General features: G+C 42.2%; 1 protein-coding gene across 1 annotated transcript in view; it reads right to left on the bottom strand.

Annotated features, from left to right (window-relative positions):
- The window catches only part of ANGPT1 (angiopoietin 1), a 219,659-nt gene that overhangs the window by 40,689 nt on the left and 156,732 nt on the right, over positions 1-22,238 (bottom strand). The window contains exons 5-7 of the mRNA XM_069957200.1: positions 20,759-20,886; positions 13,318-13,419; positions 3,045-3,211 (exon numbers count right to left, since the gene is read on the bottom strand). Coding sequence (XP_069813301.1) covers positions 3,045-3,211; positions 13,318-13,419; positions 20,759-20,886 — 397 coding nt within the window. The remainder of the gene's footprint in view (positions 1-3,044; positions 3,212-13,317; positions 13,420-20,758; positions 20,887-22,238) is intronic.

The following is a 22,238-nucleotide window of genomic DNA, read 5'->3' as shown; positions in this document are numbered from 1 at the left end:
TGACGGACACATTGAGCCGCGACTCTCTGTATTGGCCGGAATTCCTGTGTTTTTTACAACACGTGCAAGTCAGAAAATCTGCCTTCAGGAGACTGGAGCTGGATTGCTGGTAAGTATAGCTTTGTTTTTACAGCATGGTAACAACAAAAACAATAATGAATGTACATTGCAAACTTGCTTTATATCACATCTACTGTTGATTTAGATTTTGAAAGTTGAAAGTTGAAAGTGACACTTTAAAAATTTCCCATATTTGAATAGAAGACGTCCCAACATTTAATGTGTTTCCTTTAAGCAGGAGGAAGACATCCATGTTTCACAAGCAGTAGCATGAGGTAAGCAGCGACCATATTAGCATAATGCTCACACGTCTGTCAACTTTATAACCATCTTATTTGCACCGAAACCCCCCAAAGATTCTTCACATCAGTTTCTTAGTAACTGACCAAATACAAAAAAACAATCCCAGTTCAAAGGGGTAGACATTTCTACATCCAGGTTTATTATGTGCCGTCATTTCTTAAGGCAGCATTTAAAAAAAAAATAATTACCCCTTCATAAATGCCTGGAGATTCGGGTCCCTATAGTAACCAGGGAAAGTCATTATGTATGAGAATAGGGTGAAGAATAAATTGTCTTTAAAGTCGACGTTATTAAAGGGGAGAAGTAAACCCTTCACGATGGAGATGGCTTATTGGTTTTCAAGTGACTGTTACTTGATACCTCAAAGAAGGAGCTTAGCATCAGATAAGTAAGGGGGTGTTAAATACAGAGCCGGGAACTTGACTGCTCCGTCCTTTTAAGCTCCAATTGATATAGTCAAGTCTGACACTTGTAGAGCTGTCAGACAAGAGACCGCAGGTCAGGGAATCACAAGGAACATGGGCGGACTGTTCACCTCTCTCTAAAGATGAAAGCTATAACAAGATGTAAAGGACTCTACAAGTAGAAGGAATTACATGGACAGTTATTTTAAAGCTGCTCAAGGCAAAAAAAAGTTTGAGAATTTTGAAACTTACTAAGGCACAATGTGATACAAAAAATTTTTGACATGTCACAAGGACACGTCAAAAGTTTTTAATGGTCAGGGGAAGTCTGTGGAGCTCTCTCCTGCAGCAAGTTGTGTTGGAGGGAAGTTTAGTGTTGAGTGGACCTGTCAAACTGTTTGGGTTGGTCAAAGTTCTACGAACAATCGGCATTTGGTCCCTAGGTGGCATCCAACTTTTGAAACCGTGAGGAATCCAATGCTGAGTGTTCGGTTTCAGAGAATGTTGATGAACCCAAACAGTTTGACAGGTCCGCTCAATAGTGAAGAGAGCTAAGGACTTCTCCGATTGTATCTAATGATCAGTAGAGCCCGATCCATCTGAACTTTTGACAGGTCTCTATTACATGTAGAGAATAGTCTCACAGCATCGGTAGGTGATCAAATTCCTTGCTTTAATGTCATCAACAGGTACAGAAAATGGAACGTGTCGACCTCATAAAGGTCTTTTATCAAGCATGACCTCCATGACTACCTGTTGATGACAATAAAGCAAGGAATTTGATCACCTATGGATGCTGTTGGACTTTTCTCTACAAGTCTTGGTTACCCATATCTGGGTTTGTGGGCTATTTGGCGTGCATCCTACCACTACCTCCTGGTCTAATTGTACCTTTGAGGACTTCTCTACGGTGCTATTGAATGCCTGATTGCTTCATGTCACAGGTTTGTTCGAACGCTTTATATGCTTTTACTAGAGATGAGCGAACTTCCTGAAAGTTGGGGTTCATACAAACCCAAATGTCCAGAATTTGAAGCTTGCTGCCTGGAGAAGGTGGATGCAGCCTGAGGACTGCACCTTTTCAAGGCAGCAGGATTCAAATGATGATCAGAAAATGGCTGAACATAACCTTGGTCTATATAATTTGGTGGTCTGTACTATTACTAAAACAAGGGGTTAATGTATTTTGCCCCTGATAGACCCAAATCTTTACAATACTTGCAGATCCTAATTGTCTCCCCCTCCACAAAACTTGCAGATCCTAATTGTCCCCCCTCCACAACACTTGCAGATCCTGATTGTCCCCTCCACCACAACACTTGCAGATCCTGATTGTCCCCCCTGCACAACACTTGCAGATCCTGATTGTCCCCTCCACCACAACACTTGCAGATCCTGATTGTCCCCCCTTTACAACACTTGCAGATCCCGATTGTCCCCCCTTTACAACACTTGCAGATCCTGATTGTCCCCCTTTACAACACTTGCAGATCCCGATTGTCCCCTCCACCACAACACTTGCAGATCCCGATTGTCCCCCCTTTACAACACTTGCAGATCCCTATTGTCCCCCCTTTACAACACTTGCAGATCCTGATTGTTCCCCCTTTTACAACACTTGCAGATCCCGATTGTCCCCTCCACCACAACACTTGCAGATCCTGATTGTCCCCCCTCCACAACACTTGCAGATCCTAATCCCCCCCTCCACAACACCAGTAGATCCTGATTGTCACTCCTCTACGACATGTGTATATCCTGATTGTTCCCCCCACACCACTTGCAGATCCCGATTGCCCCCCACAACACTTGCAGATCCTGATTGTCCCCCCCACACCACTTGCAGATCCTAATTATCGCCCCTCCACAACACTTGCAGATCCCGATTGTCCCCCCTCCACAACACTTGCATATCCCGATTGTCACCCCTCTTCAACACGTGTAGATCCCAATTGCCCCCCCCCCCCTTCCACAACATGTGCAGATCCTGATTGTCCCCCCTCAACAATAAATGTGGATCCTGATTGTCCCCCCTCCAGCTACAGCTCTGGCTGTGTAAGTGCCCATATACCATCACTAGGATGTGCAGCTCCATCCCTGTTCCTGTCTCTTTATATACTGAGTTACATTCGCCTTGTTCTATGAGTTATGTCATGTGCATGTAATGAGTTTCCATACTTTCTGTTCCCTTCCTCCTGAGGTTTCTTCTTTTATGAGAGTAATTTGGGCCGTCCTGTGGATTGATATATACCCCGCTCACACCGTCCCATTTCTTACCTGTAATTCTGTTTTTCATTTCCTATGTGGAATCTGTCATACTGTGAATGTGCGTGATTGCCTTCCCAGTCCATTAAGTCAATCCTCAGCGAGTACTGCCTTTGGCTGGTTATAGCAAATATAAACTCGTTCCCCAGCCAAAATTCACCAGATGGACTGCCAAAGCCCTGGAGAGAAAGCAGCAGAGAACACATTTATCTTCTCAGAGAAAAAATGTTCTAATGATTTTTACAAGGTCATAATGAGTTATTATATATGTGCGTCCTGCATTGCATTGACAGCCAGACTCCGGTGATATAGCTGTTGGTTTGCACAATTGCCAGAGCAGCATGTTGTCCTCCGGAGCTGTTCTTCCTCCTGTAATTGGTTCCAGCTACAGATGAGCCAACTTGTCGTAACTTTGGGTTGGCACAATCCGAACGATTGTCATTTGAATACCGCTGCCTGGAGAAGGTGGATGCAGCCCGAGGACGGCCTGGAATATATGAAGACAACCTATGTATCCATGTTTTCCAGGCATCCACCTTCTCCAGGCAGAAGTATTCAAATGTCGATCGTTCGGTTTTTGCCAATCCAAAGTTTCGGCAGGTTGGCTCATCTCTAGTTACACCCTGGTTACTTATATGGTCAGCTGGTGACTTATCATTGGTTATCTCACCTGTATACTACTACTCAGAATTAAAGAGATACTGCAGCGAAAATCTTTTTTCTTTCAAATCAACTGGTTTCAGAAAGTTATACAGATTTGTAATTTACTTCTATTTAAAAATCTCAAGTCTTCCCATACTTAACAGCTGCTGGGTGTCCTGCAGGAAGTGGTGTATTCTTTCCAGTCTGACACAGTGCTCTCTGCTGCCACCTCTGTCCATGTCAGGAATTGTCCAGAGCAGGAGAAAATCCCCATAGAAAACCTCTCCTGCTCTGGACAGTTCCTAACATGGACAGAGGTGGCAGCAGAGAGCACTGTGTCAGACTGAAAAGAAAATAACACTTCCTGCAGGACATACAACAGCTGATAAGTATGGGAAGACTTGAGATTTTTAAATAGAAGTAAATTACAAATCTATATAAGTTTCTGACACCAGTTGATATGGAAAAAAATATATATATATTTTCGCTGCAGTACCCTTTTAATATGAATGGATGCTGTACAGTACTTACCAGCTGATGTTTGCCCTGCAGAAAGTAATGTATTCTTTCCAGTCTGACACAGTGTTTTCTGCTGCCACCCCTGTCCATATCAGGAACTGCCCAAAGCAGGAGAGGTTTTCTATGGGGATTTGCTGCTGCAGTTCCTGACATGGACAGAGGTGTCAGCAGAGAGCACTGTGTCAGATTGGAAAGAATACACCACTTCCTGCAAGACATACAGCAGCTGATAAGAACTGGAAAAATTTTAAATTTATTTTCAATAGAAGTAATTTACAAATCTATTTAACTTTAAGGCCATATTTACACTCTTATAAATAGCTGTAATTCAACAACCATAGGCTTCATAGGCCTCTTACTATGGCTCAGCTTCATATACAGACATGCCAGGTATGATGTCAGGTATAGGATAATCATGACATGTTCCAGTTAATAATATATTATATACTGGTTGTAGGTGAGAAGAGTCCTGCAATACGGCGCTGAATAAAACACCATATGGCGGCACATGGGACCTGATGCACAGAACGTAGATCCATTATTATCTATGGGCCCCATGGCTTCACCACTACCGTAATAACCCTATAACCTTCCGCTGACTCCACCGCAGTCAATGTATATCCGCAGGAAGATTACGAGTCATGTAACATGAATTATTATATTTGCAGACAAAACATGAGAGCTGCCACCTGTACAGAGCGCTCAATGTTTTCAGAGACTGAGGTAATTTTCCAGAATTAGGAGTGATAACAGATCCCCCATGTTATTCTATGGATACAAGCGCCTTATCAGCCTGACAGCAGACAGCCTGACATTTTACTTACCTGTAATAGGAGTCTATTAAAGTAATTACCCCTGATAGAGACCCTGGATTCATCCCTCCGCTGATCGTATCACATTCACAAATTCACTTTAAGTATTAGAAAGTTGTTTGAAATCTTTTTGATGTGAAGGTTTATTGTGGCCGTGACTCATGTGCGGGGAAGATGATATGATATTATTCCCTGACTAATTTCTGCAGATGTTAGTCAGGGACTGATAGGGCCACTATTACAGCTCCTGCTGGGGTTTTACCATGTTTTCTTTATACGGTACAAATTTGTAATGTTTCTGAGCTGAAATTCTGCAGTGGCAATTCAGTAATCTTTGTAAAGGATTTAGCACTGTGGCTTTTGGTGCAAATTATGTAAATTTCAGAGAAAATAAATTGTTTTCATATTTACTGGTGGCAGGAAATAATACAGATTTCTAAATAAATAAATAATACTTCCAGTACTTATCAGCTGCTGTATGTTCTACAGGAAGTGGTGTGTTCTCTCCAGTCTTACACAGTGCTCTCTGCTGCCACCTCTGTCCATGTCAGGAACTGTCCAGAGCAGTAGCAAATCCCCATAGAAAACCTCTCCTGTGTTCTTTGGCACTCAGGTAAACCCCGAATAGCCTATGATAAGTTGACACCTCCTAGGTCTTGTGGCGGTTTCTCCCTCCCAGATCTTAGGACATATTACGAAGCCTCCCATCTCACCAGATGGTTGTCCCTTGCCAGATATGCTACCTCAAATATTAGGCCTCCTCATATCGACATGGAATTATCTTTACTAACCACTGCCAGGGAACTGCTACTCTGAAATCCGCACCTATTAAGCCCCTCCTCCCTGCCCACTTGTCCTCTACTTGCTGCTACCCTATCAGTGTTGAGAGATCTTTGTGATCGAGATGACGCCTTGTCCACTCCCTGTCTCCTCACCCCTCTTCACCTCTTACCTGCACTTACAGTACCTCTAGATCCTTCCATACACCTCCTCCGCTATGGAGGCACTTGTCTAAATACCATCTTAGGGACCTGACACGGCGACATGAGCCGTTAAACATCTCCAGTCTATTACCCCCTAAACACTTCCAGTCTCAACATGTTCACAATGTGTGCCACACCTATGCTACCCATTCAACGGGCCTACGGGACATCATCTGGTTAGAAAGACTGGTCTTATTCCCACAATACCCTAAAATGCCCCTTTCCAGAATATATGCCGGCCTCATTACCCCAACCCCCCCCCCCCCCCCCCAGAAGGCTCACTTCCGAGCTGTCTCAGGGACTGGGAGCGGGAGCTGCAGATCTCCTTTACGTCTGGTCAGTCCCAATTTATTATAAACCATTCCCATGGCTTTTCTCCATGCATTCGCATCCAGGAATCTTCCTTCAAATTGTTTTCCCGTTGGTATAGGACTCCAGCATTCCTATATGACCATGGCATTTCTCCCACTGATCTATGTTGGCGCTGTCTTAATGACAGAGGGACTCTGTCCCACATATGGTGGTATTGCCCACTCATCCGCCCCTTTTGGGACCAAGTTCTCTTGCTAATCACCCAACTGCCTGGCCCTTCCCCAGTGTTCACCCCTGAACTGATACTTTTATGGGCCCCCTCCATTCACTACACCCCCAAGAAAAATGATCTGGTTACCCACCTCTTGGCAGCTGCCAAAATGATGATCCCCCTGTACTGGAGGTCGACCGATCCCCCCCCCCTGACTAGGTGGATTGAGAAAGTAGAAGACGTACGACGCCTGGAGGAGATCTGTAGCTGGCACTCCCTTTCACATGACAAACATACATCTCTCTGGCTCCCATGGACTACGCTATTACGCACTCATTTTAGCCCGACTACTGGCTCTTAACCATCAATTAGATACCCTGGCCCTCCCCTCCCCCTGTCTCCCCCCCCTATCTTTACAGTGTCCCCCCCGGTTATATGTTCCACTACCCAGTTTCACTCATCCCCTGTTCGAGCCCACACAAGCCCAGCCTGTCTCATCAGGCCCAGAGCCCATTTTCTCAGCCTCCGTTTACTTTACTCTGTACAGATCTATACTTGTGTTATTGGGCTGTGTGGCCCCTACCCTTCCTTGTTGTGCTTTGTGTTTATATGCTTACAAAACATATCTGTTTTAATAAAAAGAGATTTGAATAGAAAACCTCTCCTGTGTTGGACAGTTCCTGACATGGACAGAGGTGGCAGCAGAGAGAACTGTGTCAGACTGGAGAGAATACACCACTTCCTGCAGGAAATAAGCATTGTAAAATAAAAAAATAAAAAAATGGCATGTTGCAGTGAAGTATCAAAAGTTTTGATCAGTCGGGGTCTGAGTGTTCAGACCCCCATGATCTCTTGATAAAGTTGTGAGAAGTACATGGCTGAGCACTTCTCTCTCCAGTTTCATCTCAGGAGACTCCATAAAATTATAAAGGAGCTTGTCTCCTGCAGTGACATGGAGATCACAGGTAACCAGAGAGTGAAGCGCCAAACTGCACGCTTCATCCAGCTATAGTTAGACATTAAGGATTTATCTGTATCTAAACACTGAACCATGTTTTTTTTTATAATAACAGGGACATTTTAAAGGATATTGGCTAAATAGGCAATACCATGCAGCAAGCAACGGACAAGGCTCCTTGCTAATGGTAGTGGTGGAAGGAGCGAAGAAGGTGAGTATATTGTTTATATCCACTGAGGTATCCTATCTTAGTCACTGATTGGCTGGTTGGGTAATGCATGCGGTGGCCTCAAACACAAGCACTTTGTAATGGAACTGGCTCTGGGAGAACGGCAACAGTAGGAAGAGTGAGGAAGATAAGTATATGCCTTTTTCCTTTTAGGCTGGGTTCACCCTTTGTTTTTGCAATCCGCTTTTTCATCTGTTTTTGCAACAAAAAAAAAATGAATGAAAAAACGGATACATTTGTGTGCATCCATTTTGATCAGTTTTTCCACTGTCTTCCACTATAAAAAAGCGGATCAAAACACATCCGTTCTTTTTTAACATACACAAAAATAAGGTCAGCTACGTTTCTGTGTACTTTATAAAGAATTATTTGTTTTGATCCATTTTTTTTTTTTTTTTTATAATAGAAGTCCATGGAAAAATGGATCAAAACGGATGCACACAAAAGCATCCGTTTTCCATCTGTTTTTTGCAAAAAACGATGAAAAGAAACAAACAAAAAAAGCCTTATCCACAAGATTCCCATTTATAATTGATTTCTATAATTTATTTATAATTGTTAAAACTTCCCCTTTAATTCCTGTTTAGTAAAATGAAATGAAATCCAAATATATCAGTTTCAGAACTTTTTGTTATGAGAAGATCCTGCTAAATCCTCCATAAATCCTGTAGTCCCGAAACTGGAAAAACACTGATAAGACGAGTCAAATTAAAGGTTATTTATGGAGGTAGAGATCTGGCTTCTGGTCTGCACATTGTGCAATGTAGATATAGAATATAACAGTCTATCCTCATGTACTGATCCCCGGCCTCTCTCTACTATGTCTAGTAAATAGCGGGCGGTACTCAGCCGTGCAAAAGATAAAAGGGGCTCTGCACTCACTTGGAGCTGATTTGTAGTTTTATTCCTCAATTATCCTATATATGGGGTGCATTTTGGCCACTGTCTAGCCTGTGTCAGTGGTTTACATAGGCTAGCTACTGGCCGAAACATGTCCTGCGAATGCTGTAATGGAGAAATCAAACTATTAATCAACGGTGAGTGTCAGGCCTCTTCATCTTTCGTCTCTCTACTTTGAAACCATAGGCACTACATGTGATTTCTGGCATTTTAATGTGGTAATACACTAATTTACTGAATGTTAATAATATTAAAGGGGTTGATTTAGAGGCAGAGAGACCTGTTAGTGGCCTCCCTGCCTGTCAATCATTCCCCACTGCACACTGACAGGTAGAGAGCTGTGACTAGTTCCAGGCAGCTCCCCACCCAGGTGACTAGTGTCCGCCCCTCTCCTGGCCTCACGCCGCATAATAAAACTTCTTTTTCACCTTTATAAAGCTACAGCTGCAGCTGATTTGGTCTGCAAGCTGCCCAGGGGCTCTAACCTGTGCTGCAGGGAACCATATCAGCACTATTGGTTGGGATTTGAACCCAGAACTACAGAGCTGCAAGTAAACAATGCTAACCACTGAGCCAGTCTGCAGGAGAATTGCATTATTCTCTTCAGTCCCTGGATCAAGACTTCGAGAAGTTGGACCTTCACCAATAAAAAAATAAAATGGGTAATGCTTAAAGAGGTTTCTCAACTTAAAGGGAACCTGTCACCCCCCGACCCCCCGCTACAGCCCCCTATACTCACCTGATCCCGCCGTATCCCGCTTCTGGATCCGGTCGGGTCACGGAGATATAAGCCGCTGCAGCCCGGCGCCCGCGCTGAGAGATGAGTCCAACGCTCATAGAGAATGACGGAGCGCTGGACTCGCCTGTCATTCTCTATGAGCGTTGGACTCATCTCTCAGCGCGTGCACCTGGCTGCATTGGCTGAGATCTCCGAGACCCGACCGGATCCAGAAGCGGGACCCAGCGGGATAAGGTGAGTATAGGGGGCTGTAGCGGGGTTCGGGAGCCTGTCACCCCGGGATGGGGGTGACAGGTTCCCTTTAAAACTAGCTTGTTCCCTATCCACAGGAGAGGGAACAAGTAAGAGATTGCAAGGGCCCTGATCTCCGTACCCCTTGACGATCACCAGATTGTCTTTTTGGCTCCTTTGTTCTGTCCTGGGTGCGGGAGCCAGAAAGAGCCAAGTGCCATACTCACCTCTCTCTCTCTGGTGGCTACATAGAGAATGAATATAGCCACAGGTCAGGTGCCGTAACCGGGGCTGTATTCAAAACAAAGGAGTCGGGTCCAATCTGGAGATCACCGGTGGGGTAAGGAGGTCTGACCCCCTCGCAATCTCTTACTTGTCCCCTATCCTGCGGATAGGGAATAAGTTAGTTTTAGGCTGGAAAACCCTTTAATTTTTTTTGTGGTGGTGCTACAGGGTAATACAACACTTCCTACCCGGTTCCATCTCAGATTGCAGGTGATAGCTGGAGATCACAATAAAAGGAGACTAGGATCAATTTTGGATTGAATAAAAAAAAAGATTGGACCGTGGCTGGGAATGAAAAGTCGTCTTATTGTAGCATTATGTCATAGATCTATTGAGCTTGGTAAATAAAGACATAGATGCTATGTCTCAATTACTAAATGTTCTGTGATTTGTCAAGTGTGACTATAGTATATATGGCAATCTTTTGATCTGCCGCCATCTGCTTATTCTCCTTAAGTCAAGTTTCCACCTCAAGCGCATAAGAGCCGCTGTATATTTCGGAGCAGTGGACGGGCTATAATGAAAATTTCTAAAAATAATACTACACCACACAATACATCAAGTAATGTAAAACAGACACCGAATAGACACTTATTGCGTCTAATGGTGCTTGGTATAGGACAGAACTGGTTCCAAGCTCAACTCCACATGATACCAGAGAAAGACATCACATTACGTCACCCCAAATTAAGCATTTCTAGAGATCTCGTACAGCTCAATGACAAAATTGGCTTACACCACTGAGGAACGTATGTCTGGGGACGACCTAAGCAAGGGACTGGCAACCTTTGGCTGTGGTAGAACAAAATCTCCCAAGAAGAATTGGCTGAAAATATCAAATAAAAGGCTGCTATGTTGTGTTTAGTTCATCCAAAATTTGGCAGCGCCCCAGCGGTTCATCCCAGACCCAAAGGAGCTGTCAGTCAAAATTCCCATGAAGTGAATAGAACGAAGATTTTAATGAAGGGTCAACTGGTCAAATCCAATGGAGGCTGTCTTTTTAGGATGAACATTAACTTTAACTCTAATTCTTGATGGGTTTATAATTGATCCAATTGATCTCAGTTGTAATACATCACATCAGTTGACATTCGATATGACGATGAACGTTTGCAATAGACAAGATATAGGACTCACTCTCTAGTGTGTGAATATAGAGATTTTCAATCAGGTTTCTGCTTTTTGAGAACTAGAACATTATAATATCGTTCACCGTTCTATCTAGTACATGGGTCTCGAAACTGCGGCCCTCCAGCTGTTGCAATACTAAATTTCCCATCATGCCTTGACAGCCAAATCCAAATCTTTAGCTGTCCGGGCAAGATGGGAGTTGTAGTTTTGCAACAGCTGGAGGGCCGCAGTTTCGAGACCCATGATCTAGTACATAAAATTTAAATCTGACTAGAACCTTTAATGGTCAAATGATAAATGAGCAAACTTTTTATAAGATCAGTTCAGTGGGATAACAAATTTTTGTCCTTAAATTTGCAAACTTCCTAACCTTAACAAACTGCACTAAAACAGCTAAAATATTTGCAGGTATTTAGCTGGTTTGGTGTAGGTCACTCATGAATGCCTACCTGTCTACACTCCTGTGGTGTCCTTGGTCTCTCGTCTACAGTGTCCCCTAGAGCCATAATCCTGCTCAGCCAATCACTGATTGAGGGACAGAACCATGGCCAGTGATTGGCTGAGTGAGCTGTCACTCCAGAGATGAGATTGACAGCCTGCTCAGCCAATCAGTGACTGATTCAGATGGGAAAGTGTCGTGGTCAGTGATTGGCTGAGAGAGCTGTCACTCTTGTCTGGAGTGTGACAGTCCACTAAGCCAATCGATAGCTGCAGCACTCAGTAATTGGCTGAGTGGGCTGGAGACATCAGAGACGCAGAGGAGGACACCGGGGAAGTGCAGATAGGTGAGCATACTTTTTTTTTTGTTCGTCCTTCATTTTTATTTAGGAAATGAAGCTTGCAAAAATTTGCTTGATTAATAAAGTCATTTTTTTTTTTACAAACTTCTTTGTAAATCCAGATTCTCTCATGCCTAGTAAAAATTGCCTAGAATGGTTTACAACTAGTGTTAAGCACACTTTTTGAACCTTTCAGGTTCAGCAGAAGTTGGATGCAGCCATAGGGAGTCCTGGAAAACGTGAATACAGCTGTAGGCTGTCCCGTGATAACTAAGTAACGTACATAGAGGAAATAGCTAAATAACAAATTAATCTGCAGTAAACTCGTTTACAGCCTGTAATATATATATATATATATATATATATATATATACATACATACACACTATAAAGAAAAAATATATAGTATATTGGTTGAATGAATTTCCTGAAAAGAGTGGGATAATAACAAGAATAGTTTTGCCTTGGCCGTGCCAAAAGGGGAACTATCTCTCCAACTATTCACCAAAAAGATTGAAAAATGAGAGGCTTCCTGAGTGGGATGTTGGAGCAGATCCTTTGGCAGTGAACGCTTCCATGTTTTCCTAGTCCATTCTTACATTTCATGACCGATTGTAAATTTTCCCTTAAACTGTAAATGAGTAAAATGTGAATTCTCTTCTGGATATCTTCAATACTTTTTTCTAGTGCTTGTGTGTATACTTGAATATATACTTGTAAAGCTCATATATCCTGATCATACATTTGAAATGGAAGTTTATGTTGTAGTTCTTACAAGGAGAGGGATGTAAAGTGGCGTAATTTGATGTTTTATGGCCCTCTTCTACCATGGGTATTTATTGTAGTGGTGGCTAGGAGACCTTTCAGTTCTTCAAGCCTTGGGGGCAGCTGCTACCTTTGCACATTCCATGGCAAACACTTGGGTCTCTACAATTGGCTCTTCATCAAAAATTAGGCTGTCAATGAAGTAGCTGTTCCTGGGAGTCTACTAATCCTATAAAAAGCACAGGGATGTCCTTAGATACCCATTAACATCCATAAATTCTGCTAATATGTGAACTGTAAAGATGTGGGAACCTCAAGCACAGACGAACCTTGAACCTGAAACCTTTCAGTGCACACAATGGAGCGCGTGGCTCCAGCTGCATGCTCCATTGTGAGCAGCAGGGAAGTCAGATGCGGGCGCACACTGATACGCCTGCATCCAAATTCAGCGGCAGTGATGATCATCCGGACGGTTCTGCAGTACCGACCGGGATGAAATTCTCTGACACCGGCCGTTCCGTCACCCAGCTGGGTCACGGAACGGCCGGTGTCTTACACAGTGAGAACATGGCCATAGACTGTTTTCCAGGATTTACTAAAGGTGCATCAAACTTCTTCATCCACCGGTATTCAAATGCAGAGAGTTGGGGTTCGGATAAACCGAAGCGTGTTCGAGGTTTGCTCATGTCTAGTGACCCTAGCATTCAGAGTTTATTTATTTCAAGCCATTAGCGAAAATAGATGTTCTATTTGACTCTCATTTGACTCCATGGTAGTTTTAGCACTTACCATTTTATACTCTTTCCAACCCCGCTGGAAATCTATGGTCCCATCCTCTCTGTGCTGGATCACCGTCCAGCCTCCACCCGCAGTTTCCATATTGCAATACACCTAAAATAAAAAATAAATTAAGATTCAGCTTTGGAAACACTTAGGCTAGGTTCACACTGCGTTTTCAGCATCCGTTTAACGCATCCGTTTTTTGCAAAAAACGCATGAAAAACGGATTGCAAAAAACGGATTAATTTGTGTGCATCCGTTTTTCCATTGACTTCCATTATAAAAAAAAACGGATCCGTTTTTTTTGGCGGACCAAAACGGACCAAAAAACGTTGCTGACCCTATTTTTCTGGATGTTAAAAAAAACGGATCCGTTAAACGGATGCTGAAAACGCAGTGTGAACCTAGCCTTACTTACATGCTCTGTGCTTACAGTATTGCCCGGTGCCAATTTTCACTGTGCCAGATGTAACTACCATTTTATTTATGGGACAAAATAAGAAGTGTTAGTGTAGGAGATCCCAACTCCATCAAACTCATAGAAATATACAGCCCAGCCTTTATATTTAGGAAAAAATGCCACTAATGTTCTTCCCAGGTTGGATGACTCCACTGACTTAGCAAGAAACCAATATCGTCAATCCCAGCAGCCTTTGGTCTAGGCAGCTATTACAAATCTAGGTATGATGCTGCATCGTGTTTTCTTGTTTGAAAAGTCCATTGACGTTGACTTGTTCCTGCCAGCAGTACCCTGTAGTCTGGGACCCCATAACATTCCTCCTGCCTCCACACAGAAGCCTGACATTTGAAGGTTATTATTCTGGCTTTAGTCTAATCTGGATTTATTAATGTTCTCCACGTTTGGTATTTCGCTTCTGTTTCTGGGATTTCAGCCTTAAAGGGGTTATTCAGGATTAGAAAGGGACAGACACGTTATTGCATGAACAGCACCAGCCTAGTCCTCAGGTTGTGAGTGGTATTACAATTCAGCTCCATTCAATTTTATAGAGGGGAGCTTCAAAAACTCACACCCACACTGAGGACAGGAGAGGGTCTGTTTCTGGAAGAAAGCAGCCATGTTTTTCTAATCCTGTATAACACCCTCAGGTTGATCACAAAGTTTTATTCAACTATATAAATAGTAAAAACGATAAAACTGCATGTGTAAGACAACATGGACGATCAGTGACTGATTGCCTATTCTAATAGCATATAAACTGTTTTGGCCTGGAAAACCCTTATAAATCATGTTTTTTATCCTGTATCTCCCAAAGCTGAGATGATAACAAAGGGGCTACTAGCAATGGTCCACCATTACTCTTCAGGTGATTGCAAGGACAAGCTGGGCAGCACTCCATGGAAGGATGTATCAGTGCATATGGAAAGGAACACAATCCCAATCGTATGGTAATTAAAGAGGTCCTGTCACCAATGTAATTCTCCAGTCTTTATTTAACCACCTTTGTCATCTGCCTCAGTTGACAAGGTGGTTGCCGAAACACGTCCCGTATTTTTATTGTCTATGGATATGTAGAGTTAAATAAAGACTGAAGAATTATGTTGGTGAGTGCCGAGACTTCTTTGCCGAGTGCCGAGACTTCTATACACTTCAGATGATGTCCTTTGAAATGAGTGATTGGCTGTATAGTGTAGATTTAGGCCTGGTTCTCTGGGGGAATGGATCTTTGTAGAGGCTTTCCCTCATTAGATACATAGGGAAAGGGTTAACAAACATGGTGTAAAGTGAAACTGGCTCAGTTGCCCCTAGCAACCAATCAGATTCCACCTTTCATTTTTCCAAAGAGTCTGTGAGAAATGAAAAGGGGAATCTGATTGGTTGCTAGGGGCAACTGGGCCAGTTTCACTTTACACCATGTTGGATAAATCTCCCCCATAATGTACTTATAGGGCAGACATTTCCTATAGCAGGCTAAATTATTCAGTTTCTTTAGATCACAGTATAATGCCCCTGTCTTTGAACATGTATAGGTATAAAAATCTTATCTGACTGTAGTCACCACTAGGGGGCAGCTCTGTATACAGGTTCACACTGTTCTAAATACAGACCCAGCACTATATGATAGCAACATCATAGTACAGTATGTGTGTGGCCAATAGAAAAACATTGCTTTGTGACTTTAGAAGAACAAGCAGCTTTCGCCTCCCTTATTGTCTTGGATGATAAACTCCCTGTGTGTTTAGAGAAGTGAATCCATACATAGCGAAGACTTAATAACGTGTGAAATTATCAATGGACTCTTTGTTAAAAAGCCATTCCAAATCCAAGATGATCCGCTCTGATTTCAAGATGATTAAGAGCAAAAATAAATCTGCAATCGTTGACCTCTGAACGTTTGCTGATCCGGGTAAGGCAGCCATGTTTTTGTAGACTAGTGACTTGGTGGCCTTTATAGAAGTTACTGTATTTAGTGCTCATTCCTTCTTTTACAATTCTGGATCTAATCCAGGAGGATTTAGGAAAGGGTTGGGTGGCACAGGAATATGAGACCGTCCTGTGCTCACTTCTCCATACTTGTAAAGTTGCCGGTTTCCATATGTTGGTGTGATTTATAAGCTTAGCTGCTCCTCCTAACAAGCTCCATGCGCTGGGCTCATGTGTTGGTACAGAGTCAAATACAGCGTTCACTTCGCTATAATCCCGCTGCCCTTTGACACTTTCTCAGATTATCCGAAATAAGCAACAATGGATGTGCAATAAAACAAAGCCTCTACAGTAAAACCGTCGACTTCTTATTGAAAACAGAGGCGTCTTGTGAAATCGGAGTTGGGGGTAAAAGTTGTCATTTATACAAGTAACAGTTTATTTGCGGATCAGAAAAAGTATAAAGCAGGTGTTAAAAATGGAAGGAGCCTGAAGTGGTAATGGGCATGACGCCATAGTCAGTAATGGCCAACTTCTTCTAAGGCTGAGAGGCTCCTTGAATGTACAGACCATGGTGGAGATTTATCAAACATGGTGTAAAGTGAAACTGGCTCAGTCGCCCCTAGCAACCAATCAGATTCCACTTTTCATTTTCCAAAGAGTCTGTGAGGAATGAGAGGTGGAATCTGATTGGTTGCTAGGGGCAACTGAGCCAGTTTCACTTTACACCATGTTTGATAAATCTCCCCCTATAAGTGCAGCTTCATTATGGCAACACATAATAATAGTCCGATCCCTGACTGCAACTGTGGGAGAGGTCTGTGCCAACTCCCATGGGCAAGGAGTATGTGCCCAGGGATTGTATGGACATAGCCTTCTTATAGGTATGAGACATCTGCAGCTGTACTCCCCGACGTCATCTCTCAGAGAAGGGATTGTAATATTGAGTATATTAGGAAATAAGAATCTAACAAGACTTGTGTCTTGTAAATTAAGAGGAATCTTTTGCCAAAAATGAGAACTTGACTGTGCTACTGAATCCTTATGTGCAATATCTTAAAGGGGTACTCCAGAGATTTTTTTTTTCTTCAAATCAACTAGTTTCAGAAGGTTATACAGAGTTGTAAATTACTTTGATATAAAAACCTAATGTCTTTGATTTTTTATCAGCCGCTGTATGTCTTGCAGGAAGCGATGTATTATTTCCAGTCTGACACAGTGCTCTCTGCTGCCACCTCTGTTCATGTCAGGAACTGTCCAGGGCAGTAGCAAATCCCTATAGAAAACCTTTCCTGCACTGGACAGTTCCTGACATGGACAGAGGTGGCAGCAGAGAGCACTGTGTCAGACTGCAAAGAATACACCACTTACTGCAGGACATACAGCAGCTGATAAGTACTGGGAGATTTTTAAATAGAACTTTTTTATAAATCGGTATAATTTTCGAACACCAGTAGTTTTATAGGGAATGTATCAGCTAGATTTGCTTTACCAGTTAGAACCAGATACTGACCTATTTGCTCTGTTCTATTTTCATTTCATTGTCATTTTTATATTCATTTTTTGTACATTAATTTTGAGGCCAGATATTATTTCTGACCTGTCCGGAGAGATGTGTTTTACAGCAAGGATGTAGAGATAATGGTCTGGAGAAGACCCTATTGATTGGTGGGGGTCTGACCACTGGGATCTCCACAGACCACAAGGACAGAGATTTATTGTCCACAGAGTATTAAGCAGTAACACACATGCTTGGCCAAGGTTCATTCATTGTCTGTGGGTCTTCGGAACATAGCCTAATTTAGTGCTCAGCAATGGTTAGAAGTCCCATAGAGGATGAATGGAATGGTGATCAAGCATTCACTCAGGGGACAATTGATCTCAATTCTCGTGATTGGTGGGGATTTCCATTGTTCCTGTTATTGTGAAGGTGTGATTACTGTTTGATAAATTAGTATGTGACCTAAACAATTTATTAACTTAATTTTTCTTTGCTGCTTGCTCTTACCCATGTTGTTACCTATGTTTGAACTATCCAACTCTGCCTGCTCCGACCTATCTACTAGAATTATCCAACTCTGCCTGCTCCGATCCATATACCTGAACTATCCAACTCTGCCTGCTCCGACCCATATACCTGAACTATCCAACTCTACCTGCTCTGATCAATATACTTGAACTATCCAACTTTGCCTTCTCCGACTTATATATCTGTACTATCCAACTCTGCCTGCTCCGACCTATATACCTGAACTATCCAACTCTACCTGCTCCGACCTATAAACCTGAACTATCCAACTCTGCCTGCTCCGACCCATATACCTGAACTATCCAACTCTGCCTGCTCCGACCTATATACCTGAACTATCCAACTCTACCTGCTCCGACCTATAAACCTGAACTATCCAACTCTGCCTGCTCCGACCCATATACCTGAACTATCCAACTTTGCCTGCTCCGACCCATATACCTGAACTATCCAACTCTGCCTGCTCCGACCTATATACCTGAACTATCCAACTCTACCTGCTCCGACCTATAAACCTGAACTATCCAACTCTGCCTGCTCCGACCCATATACCTGAACTATCCAACTTTGCCTGCTCCGACCCATATACCTGAACTATCCAACTCTGCCTGCTCCGACCTATATACCTGAACTATCCAACTCTGCCTGCTCCGACCTATAAACCTGAACTATCCAACTCTGCCTGCTCCGACCCATATACCTGAACTATCCAACTCTGCCTGCTCCGACCCATATACCTGAACTATCCAACTCTGCCTGCTCCGACCTATATACCAGAAATATCCAACTCTGCCTGCTCCGACCTATATACCTGAACTATCTAACTCTTCCTGCTCCGACCTATATACCTGAGGTATCCAACTCTGTCTGCTCCGACCTATATACCTGAACTATCCAACTCTGCCTGCTCCGACCTATATACCTGAACTATCCAACTGTGCCTGCTTTGATCAATATACTTTAACTATCCAACTCTGCCTGTTCCGACTTATATACAGTATCTGTACTATCCCACTCTGCCTGCTCCCGCCTTCTGTATATACCTGAACTATCAAACTTTGCCTGCTCCGACCTATATACCTGAACTATCCAACTTTGCCTGCTCCGACCTATATACCTGAGCTATCCAACTCTGCCTGCTCCGACCTATATACCTGAGCTATCCAACTCTGCCTGCTCCGACCTATATACCTGATCTATTCAACTCTGCCTGCTCCGACTTGTATATCGGTACTATCCCACTCTGCCTGCTCCCACCTACTGTACATACCTGAACTATCCAACTCTGCCTGCTCCGACCTATATACCTGAACTATCCCACTCTACCTGCTCTGATCAATATACTTGAACTATCCCGCTCTGCCTGCTCCAACCATAACTTTCCAACTGTAACTTCTCGGACCTATATACTAGAACTATCCAACTCTGCCTGCTTTGACCTATATACTGGAATCATTTTATTCTGACTGCTCCGACTTATATACTTGAACTATCCAGCTTCTGCTCTGGCCTTTAAAAAATTAGAAAAACTTTAGTTTTGCTTTATAAACCTGTACCATGTGTTTGTATACTATTTGCAGGCCATAAGCCGACTTCTTTGGGTAAATGGCCTGAGCATTCCTGTACAAAATCCATACTCTATGAGGGATATATTTTAACAAACAGTTTAGATTCATTCTCCCCCGTTACAAGGTAATTGGTCAATATTTCAGAAAAAAAACATATTATCATCATCCAAAATCTTCTTAGAATAAAGCAGGTAGTGTATACTTGTATATATGCTATAAAAAAGGAAGGGAGAAATGTGATAGCACTTCAAAAGTATAAAGCAAAGTCAAACAAGTTGGATTTATTTGCTAAGTTTTTCTGAACTTTTACCTTGGTACTTTTTGATTCTTGTTACATGGTATTCCCCTCGGTGAGATCTGATTTTATAGTCCCTGTCAGCCAATGTTTACAGAATACACAAAGTGACAGCCATGTTTTACTTTAATTTATAGCTGGGTAGTTTTGCATAGAAAGTCCATGGATAAACTGCTTCCAGACTTATCTTATATATAGATCCTTTTACACAATATGCTGGGTTCACACTACGTATATTTCAGTCAGTATTGTGGTCCTCATATTGCAAACAAAACCAGGAGTGGATTAAAAACACAGAAAGGATCTGTCCACACAATGGTGAAATTGAGTGGATGGCCGCCATATAACAGTAAATAACGGCCATTATTTCAATACAACAGCCGTTGTTTTAAAATAACAGCAAATATTTGCCATTAAATAGCGGCCACCCACTCAATTTCAACATTGTGTGAACAGAGCCTTTCTGTGTTTTTAATCCACTCCTGGCTTTGGTTGCAATATGAGGACCACAATACTGACTGAAATATACGTAGTGTGAACCCAGCCTGTCAGTAGGAAAATATCATAAAAAACTGTGAGATATAGGCTTTATTCCCCATTGTTCCTTCCATTGTTCTGCTCCACTGTAACTGCAAGAACAACCAAAAATCCCTTACACTGTCTGATGCACACCATTGACTTTAAGGGAGTTTTCTGACTCTGTCAACTATTAAAAAAAAATTAAATTATATATATATATATATATATATATATATATATATATATATATATATATTTATTTATTTATTTATTTATTATAGGTAACATTATTTTGCTACCTTTCTGTAGTCTTCCATACCTTTGTTCTGGTTTTAATGCAGATCAGCTTTGTTTTCTTCAGTGTAACTTCCTGATTCATGTACATCCTGTAGTAAAGGACTTCCTGTTCCTGTTAACGCTCTAGCCAGGAATTCAGCTTACTCTGTCCCTCCTACTACACCATTTTGACTACAATCCCTGTCACATAGTGGAAGGAAAAGATAGAAGCGACTGAATTTCTGGCTAGAGTGTACACATTAACAGAATCCTGTTACAGAATGTATGCTAGACAGGACTTTAGCGTGCTGCACTATTTTGTCTTGATACTGAGTGTGAACATAGCCATATAGCTAGTATAGTACAGTAAACGTCTTTACCTTTTTGGGTTCGGATACGTTGTTAATAAATATTGTATATACACCACTCTTATTGAACCCTGCGTGATACAGATCTGCACAGTCTCTGAATGGTTTTTCTTCTTCTCTCTTTGAATTCTTTATGGAAACTGCAGAAACAAAAGAGAAAAATATAGATTGAATGAAAGCAAGATGTTAAGAAGTAAATATTTTATGTAAATGCCCATCCTGTAATTTTTTGGGTCAAACAGTTCACATCTTTCAGTTTACAATATACTTTTGCTGAGGTTGGGGCTTAATCATCTATCTCCTATCTATCTCCTATCTATCTCCTATCTATCTATCTATCTATCTATCTATCTATCTATCTATCTATCTATCTATCTATCTCCTATCTATCTATCTATCTATCTATCTATCTATCTATCTATCTATCTATCTATCTATCTATCATTCATTAATCTATGTATATATACCTAATATCACCTCAATCCATTTATCTACCTACATATAATCTGATACTTAGCTGAAAATACCCTAAGTTTCCTTGATATTCTATAAGGTAGTGAACCAAAACTCAGAAAGTTTTTTCCGTTTCAGTATCTTCCAGGCACTTATAAAATGAAGGTGATTTCCATAGACTCCCCACACCCCGTCCTGTCCATTGTTATACTGACATGACTTAAGTGCTCAGCAAACTTTGCAGGTGTCTGAGTAAATACATATGAGCAGCATCTATCATTGTGTCTGCAATGAACTATCAAATGGAAATCTGATAGCCAGATGGGACAAATGGTTTCTTTTAGGCATCGGACCACACTGACCATTCATGTCCGGCTCCTGCAGACCTCAACAGGACTGAGAATCCACAGGACGCCGACAAACCACAAACCGGAACATGACAAGACCCAGGTTTTGTCTCATTTCAACTTGAGTGGACTTTGTGGAAAACCTTTGTAGTCAGAGGGAGGATGTCGTAAACCGAAGAAAAATGTGGAGTATCCTAGCTCTAGGATAGACTATAAATAAGTGATAAATTGTCAACTCTGGACCCTAAATGCAGAACAAAGGGGGCAACGTTCATAGTTTTTGGATGCACAGCCACTTATCTGTACTTAGGGCTCTGAATAGTGTTGAGTGGACTTGCCAAGCTGTTCGGGTTCAGCAATGTTCTCCGATTCCCGAACATTCCGCATTTGACTCCCAGCATCTGGAGAAGTTGGAGTCCAGCCATAGAATGGCTCTGTGTTTTCATGGCAGGCCAACTTCTCCAGACATCGGTAGTCAAATGCTGAGCATTTGGGTTCGGAGAATTCTGCTGAACCAGAAGAGTTCGGCAAGTCCTCTCAACACTAGTTGGGAATAATGTTGGAGTATCCATCATCCATAATGACCTTCTTCCCATCCATTCCTGAGTCTCCTGTTTTAAATAGAGGAGAACCATCGGCCATGACTTTGGACCTTTGTGCAGAAGCATGGTGTTTAACAACATCTCCCCTCT

This window comes from Dendropsophus ebraccatus, chromosome 2, assembly GCF_027789765.1.
Source record: "Dendropsophus ebraccatus isolate aDenEbr1 chromosome 2, aDenEbr1.pat, whole genome shotgun sequence".
In the NCBI taxonomy this organism is placed as follows: Eukaryota; Metazoa; Chordata; class Amphibia; order Anura; family Hylidae; genus Dendropsophus; species Dendropsophus ebraccatus.
This window is presented reverse-complemented; position numbering and strand designations above follow the sequence as displayed.